The sequence below is a fragment of the Cloeon dipterum genome, chromosome 4 (genome assembly GCF_949628265.1).
Source record: "Cloeon dipterum chromosome 4, ieCloDipt1.1, whole genome shotgun sequence".
NCBI classification, from domain to species: Eukaryota; Metazoa; Arthropoda; class Insecta; order Ephemeroptera; family Baetidae; genus Cloeon; species Cloeon dipterum.
Window position 1 is genome coordinate 18,005,249 of NC_088789.1, and position 25,634 is coordinate 18,030,882.

At 35.6% G+C, this 25,634-nt stretch overlaps 1 protein-coding gene across 3 annotated transcripts in view; it reads left to right on the forward strand.

The window, feature by feature from the left end:
- The first annotated feature begins 3,033 nt into the window (after positions 1 to 3,033).
- The window catches only part of LOC135943651 (calcium release-activated calcium channel protein 1-like), a 40,401-nt gene continuing 17,800 nt past the window's right edge, over positions 3,034 to 25,634 (forward strand). Inside the window, exons 1-2 of one of the 3 annotated variants that reach the window (XM_065490299.1) lie at positions 3,034 to 3,310; positions 23,913 to 24,033. In XM_065490299.1, the coding sequence (XP_065346371.1) occupies positions 23,932 to 24,033 (102 nt within the window). In that variant the 5' untranslated portion in view covers positions 3,034 to 3,310; positions 23,913 to 23,931. Of the gene's footprint in view, positions 3,311 to 23,520; positions 23,748 to 23,912; positions 24,034 to 25,634 lie in introns of those variants that run through there. The other 2 variants (XM_065490298.1, XM_065490300.1) reach the window with 2 other exon arrangements.

A 25,634-nucleotide genomic window follows, 5' to 3' on the forward strand; every position in this document is an offset into this window, starting at 1 on the left:
CACTCTACGTATAGTTAAGGTTTAAAATGCGAACAGGCCAAGCACGCAAACAATCTTCTTGCAGTTGGTATTCATCTTTACAATGTACAGTCCAAAACTTTGAATTGTTCTTTAGATTGCCTGATCAACAAATGTGCTTAACCTCAATCTAAACGAATGAGCTCTATCATTGGTTCTTAAGAGTGCCCGCTATAGGTTTATTTTCGGTCTTTTGCAATTTCCACCTTAAAAAAACGTTTGGTCTGTGCAATATATTTCTGACTACTACTTTCGGTGTACAAAACTTGTCGGTCTTTTGAAAACTCACACTTTCGGCTTCCTGAAATTCAGGCTTCTGAACGCAACTTATAAATAAAACATACTGCCAAACTGCATTTTTAAACCTGTGTCAGTAGCGCCCGCCGCTGGCAAAATTATATACTCAGCCGCCTGTTAAAATCTGGTTTTTAAGTTGGCCCAGGGAGCCACTGCCTTGAAAGCTTGCAGCTTTTAATATTTTACTAGCAACACAAAAAATACGATGAATTTTCTATCGAAGAAACCACTCAAGGAATGTTCCATTCTTAAAATGAAATTCAGACTTTTAGTTTTCTTCGATTTGTATACTGTATGGTTGGTAAAATTTACGGTTATAACAATGTGAGATAGCGAGTACTTCAGAAGAAAATAATATATAAGGTTACTTCATAAAATTTTTACTTTCCATTATTATTAGTGCAAAATCTTTCACCAGGGTAATTTCAAATTACTTAAAATTTAATTTTTTCCAAATAGGTGTTCCGATGTAAAGCCAAAACTAATCGCGAAAATAAATTGATGTTCTATAGGCAAGGAGGAAGTTCAATGTCAATTTTTTAATCATGTAGATGATATGATGACTATAATTTAACTTACAATTAGTTTATAAATTCACACTAACTTTATAGCAGAAAGATAAAGCATAAAGTATCTATCAAACATAAGAATGCGGTTGCGACGGATATTGAAGCTTTCAAAAATATATTACGATTTCACAGTTTAGCGTTAGCGTTGGTTCTGAGGAATAATTAAATATCAAGTAACATTAGCCGCAGCATCAACTGACAACTAACAGCTTGATTTTATAAAATGAACAGCTCAATAAAATATTGCCTCTCCTTGTCAAAACATAATGCCGTGCAAAACGCAAAGACACTTTTTTCCATTTAATAAATTCGCAAAACTTTGAATGGGAAATTTTTCAAGGAATGTTTTTTTTCTTGCGTTTGGACATTGGAGCCTATGGCCGCGAAACGTTTTCAAGCTCAATTCAAATGTGCACTAGACAAGTTCATGAGCATGGTGTCGAGTTTCGCTGCGGTGGCGGTTGGCGAGTCGAGTGTTTTCGCAAATCTGTCACTCGTGTGGATTATTTATTACTCGGACAAGAGCAGAAAGAGAGGGAGAGAGAGAGAGAGAGAGAGAGAGAGAGAACTCACGCACAAATCTGGTACTCGAAATGAGAGGAAAAGCGAGGTGTGAAAAGCCTTAAAAAGCTTTTTTGTCATCCACATCATTCGCATGCATGGTAACCTCCCTTTTCGCCAGACACGTTGAATAGCATCAGCCTCAGCAGCGCAGTTTTTATTATTTATACACTGTATGTTGCCAGCAGAGAAAGAGTTGAGAGAGAGACTCCATCATATATATAATGCTGTTCTTTCCCGCTGCTCTACCAAGATGTGGCCTATTGTTTGCAATGCATTCACTTCCCTCCCCCTTTTCACACCTTTCACGAAAACAAGCAGCACTTCTATTTTGATAATTAAAAAATATATATTCATGGTTAATGAGAACCTCGCGTCATCCAACTTGATTGACTGTTATTCTTGTTGAATGAGGCAGGCATTTATTTATTTATTTGCAACGAATTGGTGAGATGAACGATTTTACCCTTAATTTTTAATAATTAGCTTCATCATAAATTTATCAGCCAAAGAAATTAATATTTCACATATTGCGCGTTTTAAATGAAAACTTGATAATAACTTTTACCTAATTTTAAGTTTAAATTCTTTTTTTAGTCTATGGCATACTGTTTAAAAATTACAAAAATCATTTTTTGTGTAATTTAATTTAATTGTCATGTCATGTTTAAAACAAAATTAAATTGTATTATTTACAAGTTATTTTGTATTTTGAAAATTAATTTTCAAATATAATTTATATTTAACTGAATTTTTATATTTTTTCTGATAATTTCATTACACGTTTGTGAAATAATATAGAGATGTATTATTTTATACTGACTAGCTGATAAAGGATCTAGTTACACTTACAACTATGAATTATAATTTATTCCTGGAAAACAATGTTGTGTGATTAATAATATTGATATAAAAAAATGTTAACATATATAATAACAGTCTAACCCGATGATTTGGGATGTCATGGGAATTAGCCTTGGCCAATATTGAATGAAAAAGAAGTTAAAAATTTAAATAAAACTCAAAAGTTGAAAGCGAGAATTTTAGTTTTATGAATATATAGTTTTTACGACCGCACTTACTTACAGGTTTTATGAATTAACTTGCAGATAGAGAAACAGCTGATTTAACACACAAATCCAAACTGAGCAGGGATAAATTTCTAATTACCCATGAAAAATGCAACTTCATTGAGGCGAAATCGCAATCAAAGTTCCCCAAGTGAGAGCAAGAAAGCACACACGCAGGTATCGTCGCGGGTAGGAGGCGTGTTTCTCGGAAGCCGTCGACTGTTATGTGCCAGTGCTCATTACATGTCATAATAAACTGTCACCTTGGCGCGAGAGGCTGCGTGCAGAGAATGAGCCAAGATTGACCCCACAATGGTAGGCAGGCAGTCTTTCCAGTCTGTCACTCCTTTTATCGAAGAGGTATGAATTTCAAGCGAGAGTTCCCAAGTGCGAGCAAATAAACCAACGAAATCCACTCATTGTTCGCTCGGCGGAGGAAATTCCTGCCGAAGTGCCGTGAGTGTGCGAGTTGCTTGAATAAAAATCTAGTCGCGAATGAAACCGGACACCGGCTCGATCGCGCGAGGCGGCCACAAAAGCTGGCATTTTCGCCTCTACCTGTCAGCTGCGGGCCAAATTGGCCGCTCTCGGGGCGGCCATTCCCACACGGACCGTCTCGCGTTCTGAGGCCGTTTTCAGTGGTTGCATGCCAGGTGAGAGATGTGCATAGCCGATCCAGTTCGCGCTTTTAGCGCGGAGTGCGAGAAAAATCGGGGCCGCGTGCCGCGAACCAAGCCACCGATCGCCGCTCGCGACTCATTTGCAAACGCCGCTGGAATTCAATCTTTGCTAGAGGTATTTCAATTTAACGTATACTTGATAAAATTTAATTAAAATAGACATGGTCAACATTTAATGATCGTCTAAATCAATATTTTAACATTCTACTGGCTGTATAACAAATATATTTTAAGAATACACGGTACAAAACCGCTCTCTCTTATTATATTAACCGCTATATTAATTTGATTATTTTTATTTGAAAAATTGAAAATTAAGGTTCAACTTTGTTTATTGTTATGAGCCAGTAGGACAACCTTGTCATGAACCTTTGGAAATATTGTAACACTATTTTATGCAAAACTTTATTTAAAAGCTTAACTATAATTTACCTACACGATCATCTGAATTTACCAGGGTTATAGATGAAAATAAAATTAAATAAACGTCAATATGGATCTGAAGATGAATTTGGTAACATTTAAGTGAGACCTGTCTTGAACTTGTTCAACGCGTTCAAAATTAAACAAGGAAAATCTTAGGGAGATGACTAAAAAAGATGAAATAATGGGGTTCACTTACTTATATATTATTTAATTTTGGACACATCAAATATATTTGAATAGATACTATAAAAAGGGGTTTGAATTTGATTAAAATCAATATGAAATCAAAAGATTTTTTGGTCCTTAGAATTCAAAATTTAACCCAGGTATCACAAACTAGAAACCTATACTTTTGTAGAAATCGATGGCTCAAACTTTGAGTATGCATTTTATCTGCATGGTGACTGTTCATGAGCAATTTATGCAAAGTGTCAACACAGACATAACTAAATAATTTACCATAACATTTAAACAAAATTGATGAATTGGAATGTTGAAATATCTTTACTTAAGGAGAATATGAAAATTAAGCAATAAAATATGTGTTGCCAGAAAATACAAAACTCTTATATTAAAACTCTCCTTATATACCAATTATTTTTAATTATTATTATTTGTTTATTCCTACTGTCATAGTTACAAAATTTAAATACATAAAATTAAGACATATAGTGTTACTTTGATTTTCCGCACTAAATAATGAACAATAATTGTTGAAAAGAACAAGCTAAATATAAATACAAAATAGATGCAAAGTGTGCTATTAAATAATTTATTTCTCGTATATTAATTTCACTGAAAATGGAAAATATTTAGAGTGACATTCTTTTAATTCACTCATGTTAAATATTGCAGATAAAATCGTCTTAAAGTTTAGGAACAATGAAAATGAATACAAGCAAGAACCGCAAAAAAACGTGCGTAAAAATTATCTACATTGCCAAATGTTCCGCGCTACAGTTAATAAGATATTATCCTCCTTTTAATTGTTAATATTTGCACAGCGCAATTTATACGCATAGAAATATTTAAAAATTTGTCACAGGTTTTTTCAGTTTTTCTTACCGAGCAAAAATAATTAAGTTTTGAGATATTAAACATTATTGTAGAAAAAATTTAAATCACTGCTATTTAAAACAAAAAATTGTATACAAATAGTGAAAAAATAGGCCACTGTGCAGTTCTTGAGCTTGAGCATCAGATTATTTCACGACTGAGCCACCAAAAAGGACAATTCTAAAAAGCATTTGTTAATAGGTTCCTGTGGTAACACCAGGTTCTCGGATGAAGTGACCTGGAACACCACATGAAAAATAGTGTGATAGTTTAAAAGAATAGGATTAGCGATGAGGTTATTTCCATGCATTATTGTAAATATAAGTTGGTGAGTCAAATGTGTAAGAATAGGCACACCGAATTAGCAAAATACAGCACACAAAATGACAGAGAAATCAGAAACCGGCAATTACAAACGATTTAAATTACCAATCTGTCGATTAAATTGTTTTTGCAACTGTGACTGCTCAGTGTGGAAAAATATTTATTAAGTTGATTCATCTGTACAAATTCTTGAATTAGTTTTTAAACATATTGTTTCGTTTTTGAATGGTTCATCTTTTTTAGATGAGCGTCTTTTATATTAAAACGCTTGTAAACTTTCGTCCCTTGAAACTTATTCGCGCTTGTTGGAAAGGAGCTAACAGCAAGTAGTAAGTCGGAAAGCTATTGCAATCCTCCTAAATCGGAGTGAACTCCTAATAGCGATTCAAATTAATTAAATTTAGGCGCATATCAACCCGAACTCGACCCCCAAATATTGCTCAAATTTCCACATTGCAAGTGCTTAACAATCCAAGCTAACAACTTGGTTTCTTCAGACTTAGGAATACTTTTTTAAATGTAAGACAACACAAAGATGTCATATTTTTTCATTTGAAATCAAATTAATGTAACCTTGGTTTATAGCAAAAACTGTTCATTTTTCTAAATTATACGGAAGTTTCCTACTGAACTAGTTTGCATCCCTAAATCACAGGAGCATAGTATAAATCCAATCCATATTTTAAAAATCTATCAAAATTAGAGAAATGAATATGGAATTTACCGTTACCACACAGTTGATTTTAAATAGATCACAAAATGCGATTGCGGAATAACATGAGCTCGCTAAGCGCCGGACAAAAAAATGGTGTCTGATAAAGACGCAGGTTGGGCGGAGGCGCGACACGATCGAGTCTCTCTCGTGAACAACGGGCAAAGGTGTGAAATACCGACGAATGATTGGTTTGATCGCATGCGAACACCTACCTGTTCATCCGGCTGTTAAAGTTCAAATATATGACTGACTGCTAATGTGAGTGTGCATAATGTAGATCGGATTTACATACGGAGCTGCTGCACATTAATTAGTGAGCGAGAACGCGAGTAAGTCTCCTTGTCAAATAAACACACGCGGGTGTGAATACATGTGCAAATAAATCCGCCACTGCCGCCACCGCCATGAATGCTATTCACGCCAAGCTGGCACAAACTCGGTTGCTTTCTCGCCTCTTAATGTGCTTCTCTGCCAACACTTGAGCAGCCAGGGCGCAATTAATTATAAAAATGTCGTGTTGTCAAAACGCGCGGCTGGCGTGGCGCTCGCTCCTCGCCCTCGACGGGCCCACGACTCAATTACCACACGGACGCGTCTTTTCATCCGGCATTGCGCACTCGTAATTAACAAGCTCGTTTTTTAGCACGGCCAATGCATTTTAATTCGCCCAATTCGCACTTGTTCCCCGCGGTCGTGGCAATGGCAATAGTGGGCTGCCTCTCAATTTTTTCTTAACGTCTGGGAAAATTTATTAATTATTGTTCTACTTAGTCCCGTGTCATCGTGTTTCTCGCATGAATCTTCTGAGTTTATCGTTTTTAAATTTTGCAAGCGTAAAATGATGTCTATTTCAGTCTGTATTTTCTAGATGACAATCTTGCCACTTTGTTTTGAGGTGTATCAGGACTGGGAAATTCTGAAAAATAATTTTTACCTTTTCTATGTATATATGCTGAGTAAATTAGGAATTAGTTATCATCTGCCTAGGCTGCCGTTTATAATTCTGAGCAAGTTGGTTCCAAAGATTGCACAATAATCAATCAGCGAGCACTGTCTTCTTATTCGAAATAATAATTTTTCAGTCCTCACTTACGTGGAAAGGATGCTAACTTTGCAGCCACGTCTATCAAAAATTTATAGCGTTACATCTAAGTTAATTTGGGTTTCACGAAAACCTTTAAGTATTTGTTTTTGCAATTGCAACAAGAACTTTCTTGGGTATTGCAGTATCAATATTATTTTCCATACTTGAAAAATCATATTTTCTAAGAGACAATGTGACAGACAATTTTTTAATTCCAGTTCAATAGGATAAGCTTGTTAGAACCAATTGGATATTTTGAACTAAATAGAGGGGAATAAATAGGTTGGAATTATACTGCGATCGTTATTTTTTCAAACAATTAATTATTACAGCACTAATCAAATTTTCGTCCGTTTAATTCAGAGATACATAAAAATGTTGATTTATTTTTAGCTTCATAATCTTATCATTCTAATGAGATTTGATTTGTGCGCTCAGTGGCTGTCAAAGAGGATTCATATAGTCTTCAGACACACTACTTAAACATTTTGAGGGTGGCTTTTAAATTCCATTTACGAACATGACGTTTACAGGAAAGAAATGTTGCTGGCCAGCAAATCCCGAATTTATTAAGCCTAAAGCAATACGACAAGAGTTTGCACGAACAATTTTGCTCAGACGATTGTACATCACATGCAAATAAGAGGAGACAAATGAGCTATTCCTCGAAATCGATAAATGTTCTTTGTAAATTTAGAAAGTAAAATGTAAATTGAATGAGTGGACTTTTTATGTATGTAAAAACATAAAATAAATCAGAATTAATAATAAACTTGAGAATTTCAATAACATATATTCATCAATAAATTACTTGGATGATTGATATCATATTGTTCAATTTGAAGTATGATTTAATTTAGTTTTTACCCATGTAATTTAACTCTTCAATTTTTAACCGCCAATGAATTAATAATTTCCCTATTGCAAGTTAAAATGTAAATCTTTAGTTGATGACACCGGCAATTTTTTTGCAAACGAGAAGCACGGTACGGTGTCAGAGTTGTATCCTTTTTCATGACAAACCTTTTGGCTTAAACGGCTCAAACAATCACAAAAATGACTTAAAAATTAGCACTGAGTTTACACATTTGATCTTTTACAAACTGGGTGGTAGTGCTTAAGTTCCATAAAATATTTCATCAGTTCCCTGAATCAAATAACTTTTAAATTCACAATCTGAATTAATATCGTTTTATCTTCAAGTCTTAAGCAATGCAATTACACTACATACAAAAAATTACTAAGATGTTCTTAACTAATCGATTTATTCCTGGAAATGCAAATGTACCATAAAGGAGTGATTTAAATACCATGAAACGCAGCTAAATGCAAAAACGTGAAGTCCCATTCTTTGCAAGCCCTCGGAGGGGAAATTACGGGTTTTTGAGTGACTTGTGCGAGGATCTTCAGCCATGTTGAAAGCTCGGCAAATGAGATTGTGCGAATTGCAAATACATAAAACGTATTATTCGAGCTCAAGCTGGCGGGCGCTCGAGCTGAGCGAGTGCGCGCCGTGGAGAGAGAGTAATTGCGATATGGTGTCTGTGACGTCACTTTCACAATTAAACAGAGTGAGATGTGCCTGCAACAAACAATTTAATATCTTCAAATGGTATAGGCTTGATGATGCATTATGATATTGCGCGTTCCTTGGAGAAAACCCGCCGTTCACTCACTTTCCGTTCGTCGCGCGCGCGGCGAATGCTTTTTATTGTGTGTGCTCGCCTTTTCTTATTTTTTCCCACCACGCTGAGTTTCCTGATGCGTCCTTTTCGTTTATAGTTCCAATTATCAACACATTTTTAGTCTTCTGTGATGCACTTGCAATTTTGCTCAGACGATTTTAGCAAATTTCAATTTGAGGAACCAAATGATTTCTAGATTTAAAGATTAGCATTCATTCATTTATATCAATTTGCGCTTATTCTTTACTCATATTAAAATTGTTATTGGAATTTTCTGCTAAACTTCAACTTTCCATTTTTCCTTTGCAAATTTCAAACTGACTATGCATCTATAAAATTCTAACTGATCTATGAATATGGGCCTTCTTCCTCATCTTTTTCCTACGCGTCACTATTTTCATAACTCCCAGTTTCACAGAGTCTTATTTTACTCATTTAATTCATGTTTCCAACAAACACCGCAGATTTATCAGTTCCTTTATCATTTAGGTTCATTCTTACGAGACGTCACTGGAAAGTTATACAGTTAATTTAGTTACTTTTTTTAATATTTGACACGTTTGCAAATGTTATGATGCCACAGAAAACAACAGTTGTACTGAACGTATATACTTAAATAAAGTACAATTATTATTCAATTCAAATTTTTAATTCGTTTTCATTTCTCCAAGCAAGTCATAATATGTATTTTACAAACGTTTAAAGTCAAGAAAATCACATTAGGAGGAATAAGGCATTTGTAATGTTAGCGAACAACCCGCTGAAACTCGCTATTAAAATAGTAGCAAAATTTACCACTAATTTTTAAAACACTCGCCACTCTACAGCTTATACTACATTAAACCTACACAACATTTGACATCACATACAATTTACAATATTTGGGAAACTGGGAACTTGGACATAATTTAATTTCGGACGGGAGGGAATTCCATTTACAATTTCAATAGCATTTGCAGTTCATATCAGGGCCATTTTCCAGTCTTATTTAATTCGAATTTGTAATAAATATAAGATTAATTGCATTACTGATGTCTATTGCAATATATGTTCTGGTTATCATGAATATTATCCATCTCATGCTTGCGTGTTGCCCGTTTTCAAGATTTTATGCTTTTATTAACCTCATGAAATATTTTTGTCCGATAATTAATTGCAAGATTTTCGAGATTTGGCACGCAATAGTTACCAATCTGGTGTCGGCAATTTCACGAGCAATTGTTTAATTAGAGGTATCTAAAGTCTACACTGCACTCAATATCCTTAAATAACTATTGTAAAGGTTAAAATATAAATCAATCAATTTTTGCATCTAAATTATAGTTTTTGATGTGCAGCTAAGGCATCCATATTAGTTTTCCGATTTGAGCATTGCTTAACATCTAAATTCTCTTACTGAGCTTTAGAAATTTGTCTTTTTTCGCAATCGTGAGAGCATAGGATAGGAATAAATTGAATACACATTAATCATGAACCATAAACTTATGCAACCCCATTGCATGCACGCTTCACAGGTTGCATACTCTATGCACTGTGGTAGCAAGAAAACGTTCTTTGCCGCCGTTGCGGTGCAGCGGAGAACAACATTATTTTCTTGTGTCATTTTATTCGAGGAAAAAAAATCAAAGATGCATATTAAATAAAATATTATCTTAGCAGCATTTTCCATAGCCAATTAGATTTTATTTGTCAGGTAAATGAACAAATCAATGAAAAAAATGGCGTCTTCTGAGTGATTCATCTAACGAAACTGTCTTCAATGTAAGAAAAAACATTAGTCAATCCAAAATATTTTCAAATGCGCTTGGTGAAATGATTCTTTAGGTGTAAAAAATACTCATTTCACAAGATGTAAAAACATAAAGTCAAATAATGTAATGTGTTTGTCAACATCTATTTTCTAGTCTTCAACCGTCTTAATATACACTTTGTAATTTCAAATATCATGGTTAGCGCAAAATGCACGGTACTCTAATGCAGATTAAAATTTGATAAATCTCACACACCTTCCAGAGAGATGGAAACTATGCCACACAGAGTAGTTTTTTGTGTGTAACGGATATGTCATATCATTCATTACTTTCACGACATATAAATCCAACGCGCATTTCGCATTTATACCAAAGTCAGTGTTGACCTGTGGAAAAACAGCTGCTATAGTTCAATACACCAGTTGATCACTTCGTTGCTATTTAGATAAGTTATTTATCACACACCAAATATATTATATAATATAGTTAAAATTTGTATTTCTTCAAATGCAACATCAGCGCAACAACTTCAGACCAGCCATTCTTTTTCAGTTTTTTATGCATTTGAATTAAAGCAATTTAGCCGCGAGTAATTTTTTTCTTTTCACACCCGGTTCAATTATCTTCGCAGGCATCCCGGGTGCAACAGTAATTACTGATGATCAAATGCAAAACGAGAGTCGTGGCTGCTGGCAGACGGTGACAATGGCTATAAAATACAAAGCGCACCACGCGAGAGAGAGAGAGAGAGAGAGAGAGAGAGAGAGAGAGAGAGAGAGAAGCAAAGGATTAAATAATGAGAGGATAAGACAAGAGTGCGCGGCGCAAAAATGGTTGTTCATTGTTGAATAAAGCGCGGCAAAGAACGGACCCTAAGGGAACAGACTGCAATTAAGATTTTCTGCTTGATTTTAATGCGCAACGTTGGTCATTTGCACCCTCTTTCCTTCTTGCCCCGTCAGCGAGTTGATTCAGCTCACCTTTGTTTGTCGCCAAAACTCGGCAACGGTATTGTTAATGTTGCTCGCAAATGGTCAGTCGTTTTAAAAACACTGACTTACGTTTTTAAGAATTCATATAATAAGGTTAATTGAGAACTGGGATTAATGCATATTAATTCACAGATGAAAGTAATGGTTATTTTCTGACACATTTTTAAACCATCTAATTTCGGTTTAAAGAGCACAATGGCAGAGAATATTAAAAAAGAAATGATATTTCAGTCAACTTTCAGATCGTAATAAGCATATCCAAGTCATGCCAAATTGCTAAATCATGATGAAGATCGTTCCATACATATTCTCACGTGACATGCTTTACAGTAAACCTAGATATAATAAAAATTCACAGCTTAAATTGATCAAACATCTACATTTTTCTTTCTTTCCGATCGGAATTTTGCAACGAGGTTGAAATAAATTTCACAAATTGCTTTGTTGAGTAGACTATTAATTACGATTAGTTAAATTTGATATTATGATATCACAGCATAATATTTATCAACTAACCTGTTGCAAAATATAGTATTTACTTACAATTACTAACATTTTTACGCTTTTAAGTCTGGATTTTTTTTAGATAGCGCTTCGTTTGGGTTATTAGGATTAAGTGCATTTGTATTATTCGGAAATGCCAATACACAGAAGAGATTTTATCGGTTGGTGCTTTTAACAGGACTAATTTAAAACGTAATGTTATTTAGGCAATTTACATTTGAAATAATACAAAATGTGTTCCTAATGTTATACAAAATAAAAGGTTAAGTTTATATCAGCAATACGTTACACTGGTATTTAATTTCATTTCATTGATGTGCACGAATTTGGAAACTTTGGAATTCTCGGAATTCTTACAATTTTCCAAAATTAAACCTCGAGTCTTCTTTGGATGGTCTCTGGCGAAGGAGCGACTCAATTTTTCTTCCAAACTGTATGCACGCTGTAATTTGCATGCAATCCAGTCATGCATTAACCTCTTTGGACTCTTTGTCAAGACACACAAGAGATTGTATATTTGATGTGAGCGTCCTCTTTGATATGTCACAAAGAAAGAACTCGCCGCTTTGCAGAATGAGTTTTCTTTGTTTGCGCCTCTCGAGCCAGATAGAAATGGCATGACGAAATGCATTCGGGCTGCACTCTCATTTTATATGTCAATGGCAATTCGCAAGTGTCACTCCCTCTTTCCTCAAAAAGTGTTAATGAGTTCTGATTCAGCCATGCAGTCAGTCTTATTTTTTAATTAACAGAACGACACAAGGAAAATTCCGCATACTTTTATAAGGACAAATCAAGTGGATTTAATTGCAAAGTGCGTTTTAATATTTTCCCTTTCTGTACCATCGATTTTACTGTAGGTGGTACATTATGCCAGTAAAGGAAGAAGCAAATGAGCAGGTCATATTGGTGAATGAAAATTAAATGTAATAGCGAGTTGTTTTTCTGTTTCCCTATATGAATTACCTGCTCAATTGCGTGAGCTTCTTGTCCCGTCAGAGGGCTGAGGATGAACTTTTTTTTGCTCTTTTTATCCCTGTCCTCTCGGACCGGGAAGGGCGCGCACTGCACTAACAATGCGAGCCAACGGGCTGGTTTCGCCTTTTAACTGAGAAAAAAATGGATTTTACTTTTGTGCAAGTAAAACTTTTAAAATATTGTTGACAACTAAGTAATTACTAATTTAAATAATCTATTTTTAAGTTGGGCTGGTGAAAAATGTAATTAACATAAGGAAATTTTTAGTAATGCAAGTATGATAGATAATTGAATTTAAAAATGTTCAGTTAAGATTGATTGAGATGGGGCAACAATTAACATTAATTTGAGTTGTTGGTTTGATCAATTATCTCAACATTGTATTGTAATAATTCTATTCATAGCATATGATTTTATCAACTGGAATGATGAAAGTTTAATTCGTTTAAAATGCCCAATTTTCAGTTAAAATTAAATGCAGATTTTTCGGTATACTATGAGTTGTTTATTTTCTGTATTAATAAAGTCCTCTCCTACTCCACTAGTTTCGGCTGTTGATTGCAGCCCTAATTCATGAAATTGCTGTCCGCAGATGAGCAGGAAAATTGTGATGTGATACGGAACAATAAAAACTAGCTGCATTAAATTCAACTGGAAAATTATAACAACCTTGTGTGCATCGCTTCTACCCTTAATGGCATCTAACAACAATAAAATTAAAATATCAACTTGGAAGCGTGAAAATTTTACCCTGCTACACATATTCACAAGTTTGCTGCTCGTTTCACATTGGTCTAGATTGCACCTCATGCATTAAAAGTTAATGACCTAATTTCAGTGCTCTCTATTTGATAAAATTGAACCATTTAAGAAGCATCATGCCTGCGTACAAAGTATTTCGCGGAAGAGAGTTGCAAAAATGACCCCTGCTCCAGGAAAAACGCACACCTTTGCTCCGACGGCTGCAGTAGCGGCGGGTGAAATTTTAATTCGCATCGGTGTGTTAATTAAAACAGGAGGTCGTGCATTCCAATTAAAAAGTGGCGCCAAACAATGCGAGAGCCGCGCGGCGGTGGCGCAGGCTTGTATAAATTCACGCCCGCTGAACAGCCTCCTCTCCGCCACTCGTGAGAGAGCGAAAAATAAATTTCCTCAGCGGGTGCTGCGTGCGAAAATAAATTAACAGCACTGCTGGCTGCCTGCTTTTGTTTTTTAATCAGCAACGCACCACACATCGTACTTTGTATGTGTGTATGAGTGAGCGACGCGGGGCTCAAGGAAAAATTACGAGCAGAAACGTGCGCATTTATTCTTTCCGATTTTATTTTAATGTCAACGCTAGTCAAAATTCCAGCTCATATCTTACTCGAAAGTATTTTCTTTAAATTTATGATGGATTGTTAAAAAATTATTTAAATTTAATAACAATATTTTGAGATAAGAATCATATTTTCATGGATTGTTAAAAGCATACATAAGGTGATTTTTTACTTGACAAAATTGTTTTCAACCGCTTGAAATATATATTGTTACTTCACTAACCTTGATTTTAAAAAAATTGAGTTAATAATGCTTCATTCCATCTCATGATTGAACAAAGTAAAAAATGACATGCAAAATTTGTATAAAAGCGTGAAACGAAAAAAAAATTAAAACAGCGTGCATTTGTGCCATACTTCAAAACATCCTGTACTTGAAAATCTTTATTTATTCACTGCCTTTTAAAAAAAGAAAAATTTCTATCGCTTTTAATGCTTATACTAACAAATAATTTTTGATAGGAGACTGCTCCTGCATTGTTAATGATGAGGACAGTAGAAAAAAATTTGGTTCTTACTATAGCAAAAAAGCAGAACAAATCAAAACAAGGGGTTTGGCTGCCGCTATAAGAATGGATAATATACTGGTCCAAATTAAGTTAAGCTAAAATAATTTGCGTTTAAGCAGCCTACATATTATATATTCCCGGGGTGTCTAACAAGCGCAAAATAATGTGATTCGGAAATAAATAATCGGCTTGACGGGGATGCGAGAGTTGAGGCTTGAAAACGCGCGCTGTGGAGCTCTTTTCCTTCAGGAGGATGTCACTCATTCAGTTAAGATGTGCTGCGGGGTACATTTTGGCTGTTAAAATGGCTTACGAAAGAGGGTAAATGAGATGATGCCTGCAGGTATGAATCCCTTCTCGCCTCGTTGAATCCAGCGACGCATTTTTATTCATGCAAATTTCCGTCTTTTCCTCTGCTAATGCTGAAAAGGCCCTTATCATGAACACCAAATCCGTTGAATTCAGCAAATTTTATAATTATTCAAGACCCACGCGATATCCATAATTTCATCTCTAAAAACGAATAGCTTTGCAATAATAATAATAAACGATCGCATTTGCAAGTAGTTTCTCTACATTAATATTAACATTTTTTGTTTAGAAACATATTCTTCAAAATAATGTAACGTTCTTCATCATTATTCACGAAATATCATACCAAAGCTCACGTTCAAACCTCATACACTCTAAGAAATGTTTCAATTATACCTTTTCCCTCAATAAAATGTATTTTTCAACCAGCTAAAATATGGAAGAAAACGCAAAAAAAGCGAATAAGAGGAAAAACATTTTGACATTTTTCCCTCATTCTATTGTTTTAACCAATTTTAACCAACACAGCTCGTAGTATCTCTGCTTAATTATTTAACATTTCACGAATTCAAAATAGAACAACCGTTTATGTCTACTTCCACTTAAACATTTCATATTTGAAGGTACATTCAATGGAAAATTTGATTATTAATCCAAAAGTACAGTTCAAAAGCATCACACGACGTTTTGCAGAGTTTTTTTTACCGCACTACAATATAGTATATCTTTGGAAGAAATAACTCTCAAAATATAAAATGCGTTTAAACTTTTGTAGAATCCCAACAAATAAATATTTTTTATCGAATATTATTAATTATAAAGCAATCAGAAATAGAGTAAAATGCAAAAAAGATGCATAAATTTACCTTGCAATTGTAATGAAAATAACAACAACATTCTGAATCGTTGAAAAAGTTAAACTGCAAATAAAAATAACGGCTTGGTTTATAATACGTGGTATGGTTGCTTTGTAAGTAGAAATTTAATAGAGAATGAAAACTCGCACGGCACAGCAGCTTTTCCGGACCATCTGACCTCAACTTATACACTATTTTTGCAGCTACTCTGGATTTTACATTATTTATCTCGTATTCAATATTTGGATTGATTTAACAGGGGCGTGCTTGAATACACTCAAGTGATATCTATGATAATTAATTAGAATGTATTGTTTAAATTTAAACAATTTTTCTTAATTTTCTGGTGGAGATTCTTTAATTAACGATGCCAGAAAATTAAATTATGCATTCCAACGCCTGATGATCCATTTTGTATAAATTGTTGATAATTATGCAAATGCCGGATCTGACTTTTTAAGACAAAGCCAAGGCGGAACAATTTGCATGTGATTAATTACAGGTTGTGCTCCTTAATTGCTGTGCACGCCTCTCAGCTACGTCACCGTTTCGGGACTGTTTATTAAAATATAAGAAAAGCTGGCGACAAGGAGATTGTGAAACCTCGTTATTTTAATGCAATTACTCAGTCATATTCTTTCCTGTACCGCTTTTCCAAGACGTTGGCTTAAATTGCTCAGGCCTCTTTGTGAAATGAGAGAAATTCAGGCTCTACGTGCTGTGTAATTTACATTAAAGCTGCCGGGAATTCCCCTTGTTTTTAATGTTTTTTCTTCAAAGTTCTCACTCTGCGTGGTTATTAAAATAATGCTCGTATTTTATACCTCCTTTTTAATAAGAAACCGGGACTCGCAAGAACTCTATAGTAATTTTTATATTTTAACTAATAATGAATTTGTAAAATAAATTAACTTATTTTATACATTTAAAATAAAGCAATATCCCAAGTCAAAAAATCTTAAATTATAAATTTTTCTCTTGAGCCATTCACATTAAATATGTTGTGTCTCACTGAAGCAGTTTTACAGCAAACATTTTTAATATATTCACTTATCCATCGCAGTGAAATTCAATTAATTTTTTTACATCGTAAAAATGAACAAAGATTTGTAATACATATGCTTCATTATATTTCCCTATTTATAGTGGCATACAGTTATAATATGATAAAATGCAATTGACAATTACTTACACTACAGTTTGTTAGACGGCAGGAGTGTCTTTTGTTAAAACTACTGGTCAGTTTAAGAAAAATAACGATCATTTCTTGATGTAGTTAACAATCACAGATGAAACAAAAATTGTGGATACATTGAAAAAGGCACAAGCGAAGGTCATTTACAAAGAAAAGATTGTCATCTAACAATCATTTTGATGAACTTGCATGAAAAGAGATTTCCTCTATTTTTCATGCTTTTGAATCTTAAACACTAGCTTGATTAATAAGTCGCTTAATGTGAAGTTCCCATTCAATAGAATATCGGCAATTTAGTTAATTTAATTAAGGAATATAAGATATAGATTGTATATAAGACTTAAAAATATAGGAAAGTTGTTGCATCTCTTGAACCAATCTCTGATTCGATATTTGGATTTCACAAAACTGACAATGAGTGTCTGAAATGTCAGGACGTGGTATGCAGTGGCAATTGTGTGCGCTGGTATTTCGACATTGTGTACAGTTTGCGTAAAAGTGGTCGTTAGAGGCACGCATTCAGTAGCCATAGCAAATAATTTGTCAGCCGCGCGCATCCCCCAATGGAGTCTGCAGAGGACCCAACTCACAACGATTACTTTGTTTGGCCGCATAATGGAATAATTCAGCGCCCCGAGGGGGCCACAAATGCCGGCCAGCCTACTCGAATGTCACTCGACGCGACACAAAATAGCAAATCTGGCTGCTGCATGGCCGCCGTAATTCGCATTGTTAAAATTCAAACGCTTCCACCTCGCTGCATGTTCAATTTGAATTATACAAAAATCAAAATCAGGCCTCTCTCTCTCTCTCTCTCTCTCTCGCATTTGAGTGATTAGTACGCGTCCACCGCTTTTTTATATTTTTTCGCCCCGTGAAGCCAGAAAGCATGAATCACGCGCGCTCTCCCTGCCTGAATATTGCCCTCCCTTAACAAACCAATATGGCGCTCTCGAGATTATTTATATGACTCATTTACGTACGCGTCCGTCGTGCCAGCACGTATTCATGAATACACTTCAGCTGCGTCGAAAGTGCGTATTGCTTTTCATAAATTATTGCTCTCGCACTCGCTCTCGCAAACGGGGCTGGGTTTCGCGTTTTCCGCGTCAAGGCTCGAGCGCCATCCACGCTTGAATTAAAAATCACAGCCTCCTCTCGAATCAGCGTAGCTCATTTTTCCATTTTGCACTTTCCACAGAAAAATTCCAATAAAATGCCATATTACAACGAGTTGTGTGTGTCGGCTAAATGTATGTGGTGTCCAACTATGAAAAATTTCCTTCAATAGGACACCTATGGAAGACATATATGTAAAATTAAATAAATAATAGCTTTGTAGATCTATATTGAAAAATAATAATTCCTCTTATCTATAACAGAACTTGCGAAGTGCGAAGAAACATCTTGTTAAAGAAAAAAGGGTATGCAACTCGCATAGCATAGAAGAAAAGCGTGAAGCCGACACCTTGCCTGAAATTGTGAGTGAACGGTCCAGCGAGATATTAAATAAATGCCCTTACCACCAAAGCAGCTCAATAAAAAAGCTTAAAGATATTGTTTTTTTAACTGTCGGAACAATTTTAATTAATTGATAGTAATTATGTTATTTGCTTAATGAATTTTAGAGAAGCGGTAAAACGTTTTCATCAGTTATCAATATCATTGACGATATTCATCCGTTCAACAAAAAGCTTTGTGTTAAAGTATGTTAAAACTTTCAAAAGGATAGAGTTATATCAATAATTAATTTGTTTTAGTTGTGTGAACATTGTAGCTTTAGCCATGCCATAACCAACCTAAATTATAACCAGGAAAAGGCTAAACAGATCAGAAGAAATTTCGACTGTTCCCATTTTTTAACAACCCAGATAGTGTTCAATTTTAACTTGAGATTGATTCTTCTAAACCAACCATTTAGAGTGGAGTGATGCTTGGTGACCATAAAAACTTATTTATGATGTGAGATACTTCATCAAAGCATTAGACCATGCTGCGAGAAATCCAGATTTTAATTTCTAGAAAATTTACAACTCTTAACCATGTTTTGATAGCAGATTTTGACTCCCCCGACGAATCTTGTCCAACGGTGTATACTTGATGTCAGGGAAATTCATTTCTACAAAATCAACTATACTGTTATAATATTTAAAAAATAGATTTAATAATTTATTATATTTCTATACACAAGGAAAACATTGATTTCCACATGTGAAACATTTGCAAATTACTTATTAAGAGTTCATGAGGTAAATTTTTTTTATCCAACACATCCATGAAGGTTTAATTTGTACAACAGCATCAAGGATTTATCTAGGCAATCCAGTATTTTTTTCTTATAATCTTTTTTACAATAGATTGAATGATTATCTGATTCACCTGGCCAAAAAGGCAAGGTACCCGTTCCTATTGTATAAGTTCAAATAAGGAGTACTGCTTGCTAATGAAACTGCACGACGTTGAGAGATTACAAGATACTTTTTTAAAGACAAAGGATGTCAGTAGAGTGAGCATCCGCAAATTTAATCCATGCGTGTTTGCTACTTTTGCACTTAAACTTAAAATCGAGAGATCGTAAAGTTGAATTGTGGATATGTTAAAATTAAAAAGAGAGTTAACCCTGATCCAGCGAGCAGATTTAAAAGCAACCAGCCCAGCCACTGCTTATAGCAAAATATTACTTTCACGATCATTTAAAAAAATTATGCTTCCATGATTGGGAGCGCGAACCCCGCTCAATGAGTTGGTTCATGAAAGGCAAGATTTTCCGAGTGCAGTCTCCGTCTCGGTTCTTATTCCATCTCATTAAACCTGTCTAAATTGAAATATTGCAATATGAAAGTAATCACGAGAGAGGCCGGTGGAGATGTGAAAGAAAGACCCGCCACAGCATTTCCACGTCTTTTAATCATCGCTTTGGCGGCGGCGGCGGATGCGGTGGCGGCGAGCGCGCGGTAATGCAGCATTTAAAAGCCGATAAGCAGCAAATGACTCAAAGAAGGTAGTTACAATAAACGTCGCGTCCGCGAAAAAGCGGCCCTTTGATCATTTCCTCGTCTTCTTTTATGACCCAAATTACTCCGTGTCGGGATGATAAAAATGGTTCTGAGGGAGCGGATAAAAAGCGAGGTGATAGAAATGGATACTCGAGCGCTAATGACTTTTTATGCCCGACGAGATGCAAAAGTTGAGACGGATCTGATCGACTGCGACGCAAAAGTGCTTCAATAACAATCCATCTGTCAGCAACTTTCTTTCTCGTCTTTCACCCTTAATGGACGCGTGTGCGGCTGCAAATGAAACAATTAAAATTATACGAGTCTTTCCCGCCGTTGTCGTGCTGGCTCTCGGAGCGCGATGGTGGCGTGCAAATAATTAATTTGACAACACGCACACACATACAGGCAGCGCGTGAAAGGATTATAATTTCGCCGCTCTTCCATTTTAATGAGGCGATTAGACTCTGGCAACTTTTCAGCTTCCTCTCGCCGACATGTTGGCTTCGCAATTTACTCACTTAGAAAACATTCAGCGGCGCAATTTCGAGCAGCACACAGAGGCACTCCTCCTTATTCCAATTCTATTCTTGCATCATGTCGGCTGGAACTCACCCTGTGCTTCTGCTCTTGCACAATGGCACAAATAAATGTATTTCCATTGTCGATGCTGGACCAATCGGACAAGAATGGCCGGCTGTCACCACAACTATATAAAGTGCAATCTTTGGGAGCAGAATGGAAAAGTTGCCACTGGAAGATTGATCAATCTGCTCGCGAGAAATATATGTACATAAATAAAGCTTGAGAATTGTGACTGCCTTCATTCGAAGATTCTTGAAATAAATTCAATAAAGCCGAGGATCACGCAATATTGGAAAATAGTATTTCGTGGAATTGTAGATATAAGAATCATTCAAAACTCAAAACTCTTTTTAAAGCAATATGCATAGTTTTTAAAATTATAAATGCCGTATCTAAAAGCTATGAATTAAATTGATATAGTATTAAATATTGCCTTGAAATCTCTGAATTTTTTCCTTGTAAGATAACATGAGATCATACAGATGGAATCTACTCTATATTTTTAAATTGCGCAAAAATCACTTATAATGAAGGCAAATATACCGAAAAACTTCATGCGTGTACCGTGAACAATTAAATAAATCTTGAAATAATTATTTGTAGAAGTCTCAGCCAGCCGTGCTGCGCCGTGCCAGCCGGTCAAAAAGTTGAAAATTTGAACTTTAATGGGAAAAATTGGTCTCCTGCGTTAAACACTATCAAATTTCACTCTTAAAAGTTTTTGTTAGCTGCACCAGCCAACGGAAAATATGCTCAGCCGGCCCAAATTTTGGCTACAGCCGGTTCAGCAAGCCGCAGCCAAAAATTACGTGGCTGAGACCGCACTATTCATAAGTGTTCATAAGCTCTCCAGACTCAATTGAGTTAATCCTTCAATTATTTGTTTGAACGTTTGGGCACACCTCGGCTTTGTCCTCCTTGACATGGCCTTATATAAAGTCATCTTGTTTACCTCAAGTGTCGCCCTTTCTCACATACTTTTGAATTGAGTTTGACAATGTGATACGTTTAAGTTATGTCTAATTGTGAGAATAAATATATACATTTCATCAAATCATTGATCAATCTTCATCAAATTGAATTATTTTCTCCTTTAATTGATAAAAACAATCAAATTCTTCAAATTATTCTTATATACAGTGAAAAGTGCTATTTTTCAACACGTGTGCTTTAGCGCTTTTGGGACAAAGAGCTGAACTGTTGCGCAACGTGGTTTGTTTGCAGAGATTCACTCTTTCATAAGAGATAAATAGAAAGAAAGTTAGTGAGCATCGTAAACCTAAATGAGATAACCACTAAAGGGGTTTTGAACTCTTTTCAAGTTAAATAGTAATATTTCTGAAATGAGAACAAAAATTGCAAAAGCGCATCATTTAGGTGCTAAAAGAGGACACAAAGAAAAACAAAACCAGACACTTGATTCACTTTTAGTTTTCAATGGATTTTACGTGCAATAACGAAAATGGTTTCTTAGAATATACAAATGCTCCCTCGCAACGATGGTCCGCGAAATCTAAATTTTGATCGCAATTACGGGATGATGTTCGCGTGCGACGGAAAACCGAGGTGCGCGCACAATGTGCATCACCTCGAACGGGCCGCATGCTTTCATGCAACATTGACACCCGGGTGTGAGCGCAATCAACGAATGAAGCGACACATCTTGCTGGCTCTCTCAATACATGCAACCCGACACTTTTGTGGCGCTTATAAAAATAACATTTGTCTGACATGTTATTACAAAATAAATTCTCAAATTACGTGCGTGCAAAGCATCCTCCCGTCACGTCGCGCGGCACAGCATCTGATAACGCGAGGGGGAGGGCGTCGTGGTGTCATATCTTTGCTGGGAGTCTTTCAATTTGAATTCATTCATAATACGGTTGGATTTTTGAAAACCTGACATCAATTTGGCACGGGATTTTGAAATTTTAATTAAAATAAAAATACGTACCTGTCAAATTACCTGGCGCAATTGTTTATTTTTAAGATTCGGCTGTTATTTTCATGTTAGCGGTCCATACAGATTTTTTTATAGACTCTCTGCTCAGCACATCCAGTGGACTATGAGCTCACTTGGTGCCAGTAACACCGCCGAGCGGATAATATTGGGCCATAGTGGCTGCGGAGGAGCGTGGGTCCAATGTGGTCATCTTTTCGCCTCCCTGCACCGAAGTCTTTTATCGAAACGCAAGACATTTGTCCCTAAAGCCGCTTGAAAGGTGCGTAAACAAGTGGCTAGTTGGCGCCGGTGCACTTCCTAGCCCAGTGAGCTATTTGAGAATTTCGAGTCACAAACTAACCACTTTTTGCCATCTGACATTGAGCAGCAGGTATAGATCCCCAAAATGCAAAATTAATATTCATAGCAATTTAAAATATTTTATAACGAACTATGGATAAAAAAAGTGGAGAACAGCAAACGCATGACACATTTTAAATATGGTCCTCTTTTTTATATTTGTTTGATGCCAATGATTACGGCTGTGAAATCAAGAAGCGACTTTTTTATACAGTGTGTCTAAAAATATATACAAAATTTCCCAAAATAAACCGTCTGAAATTCATAGACCTACCAATGATGATGAAATAATATTGTTCCAGTTTGAAATTAAATGCAACTTCCTCAGTTTATATATAGCGAGCTTTTTATTTTCAGATATTTGTATTTGTACAGAATATTTCTGCCCAACTAGTTTCAGTTCAAATTCTTCAGCTCCAAATCAACATAATTATGTTTTCGAAAAAATTACAAATTTTGTAGATTATTTGTAGTAAAAAACAAATTAAACTTTTAATAAGAAAACTGCAAGTACCAACTGTTATCTTCAGTGCAGGTGGAATGTTTTGTGTACAAAGGAGTTGCCCGCGAGCAACAGAACCACGCCGTTGAGTTAAGTAAGTAGTTTGTTTAAGCAGTTTATTGTTTGTTGACCTAACTTAATTGAGGCGTAACCTTGTTACTTGAGTTGTGACGTGTCTCTAGAGCTGGATGCCTCTAGATTGCCTGTTTGCCGACTTTAAACAAACCTCACACTCGCGCATTCAGTTTAGATAAAGACGACGACAGTTCAACAAGCAAGTGCTTTGCGAGTGGTCACTCTCGATAGTGTAGACAACGCTTGCCTGCTATAGCTCATTCAGCTGATACGCAGCTAATGGGGTCAGGAAAATTGCATTTTCCAGAGGACTAATTCGAATTATGGATTACAATAGCTCGTGCCAGCGGTGCTGCTTTGGCAGAAATAACCAGACCCCTGTTAAGTAAGGAATTTTACTGTTTTTTTTTTTACAAGCCGCAAGCCGATAATTTGATTAGTACGTCTTTACGACAGATACTAAATTAATTTTCAAAATACAAAAATAACTTTTGAATATTCGTTGTTGCTGCGATTATTAAAAAGAAAATCGTAAATTATTTTGTTGCAGGACCAATTGGACTGCTTTGATGCAGACTAAAGAGGCACTGGAATGGCGGTTGCTGCACCTGCGGAAGGCAAAGTTGCGCCAAGCGAAAGGCACCTCATACATCCTTGCTGCGTTTTCCATGGTGAGTTGTTGATAGTTCAGTTTATATCAAACGCAGACTTCGATTAGTAAAATATACATGATTAGATTTATTTAATAAACAACAATGAAGTACAACAGGCACATTACAATATATGAATTAGGTTTTGGGAAACACGTTTTTGTGATTAGCAGCTTGCAATAACATGATACTATCGCCCTCCTCTACAATTGTTTTTACAATACAGAAAATGGCACAAATATGTATGTCCATTCTCGTATCATGTAATTCACCAAACGTTTATCTTTAAACAACAGGAAGTGGAAACCATGGAAGGAGTGACTAAAGTGAAAATAATAAAATTGTCATATTCAGATAACCACCAATTTTTATTTATTACTTCTGGCGTCTAATATAAAATTGGGAAGTATTTTGTTTTTGTGCAATATATTCTCTAAATATTAGCTATAAATCGGGGTGTCTGGAAGAGTGTATTAAATGTAAAAACTATTCTATCTGAACCACCTCATAACCTAATCTGAAAATACCAGCCAAGCCATTGGCTCGCATTGTTGAGCGCACGTTTGGCGTGCACTTGCAATGCGAGTATCATAGCCATGTTTGGGGAACGAATGCGGGTTGATTTGTGCCGAAATTTGACTCCTTGCATTGCAATGACGATTCCATTCGGATTCGGAAGGATTGCAAAACCGACTTGCTACATGCTGGTTGGCACCTTTACAGAATTCGTGAATAAATTTCACGGGACGATGAATGTTAGCGTTTCAATAAAATACTTCGGTGCGAGGGGGCAGTAACACAAACTGATCCTTTTCTGAACTGGGCTTCCTCCAATGAGGCCTGTGCGCTAAGTTATTGGGACGCAGAGTTTTCGCGAGTTATTATCGCTATCAGCGGGCACATACATCTCAAAAGCGATGAACCGACGAAAAAGGTTTTTGGAGTTAAATAAAATATAAATAGTTTATTTAAAATTAGATAAAATCGAGTAGCATCACACGTTTTAATATGAATCGGTCTGACCTGATTTACAACCTTAAGATTGCACATGTTAATTTGTAACTTGACCATGCGTCTATCTAGCAGTTTTGATTTTATGAACAATAATTATGTCGTGACACGACAGTCCTCGGCCTCATCTGCCCTAACGTGCGCCACAACAAGCAGACCTTTTATTCGCAACACATTACGAAGAGAACACAAAGAGAAAGGATATTTATTATATTTTTTTTTTATTTATAGAGCTGAGACTGACTTGAATTATTATTTTCAATGTTTAACATGACAACTACTGTTGATCTTATACGATGTCAGAGTTCAAGTAGTTTTTTCTGATCAGTTTAATCAAGTTTTGTAATGCATGCAGTTCTCCTTTCCTGTTATGCCTGTGTATAACACATTTTTGGGAAACCTGATGGAAAAAATACAAAATATCCACCCCAATTTTTACAGCACACCAGCAACGTCATTGTAAAGGTCGGAATGTTTTTACGAGACATTCCTTCCATGATTATTATTTTCTTATGTGTAAAAGACAAACGTTTCCATCTAGATATTTCTGTCAATTGTAAAATGCCAATTTTGTGGTGAAGAATTTATTGATATGTTAACATTTCCTCAAT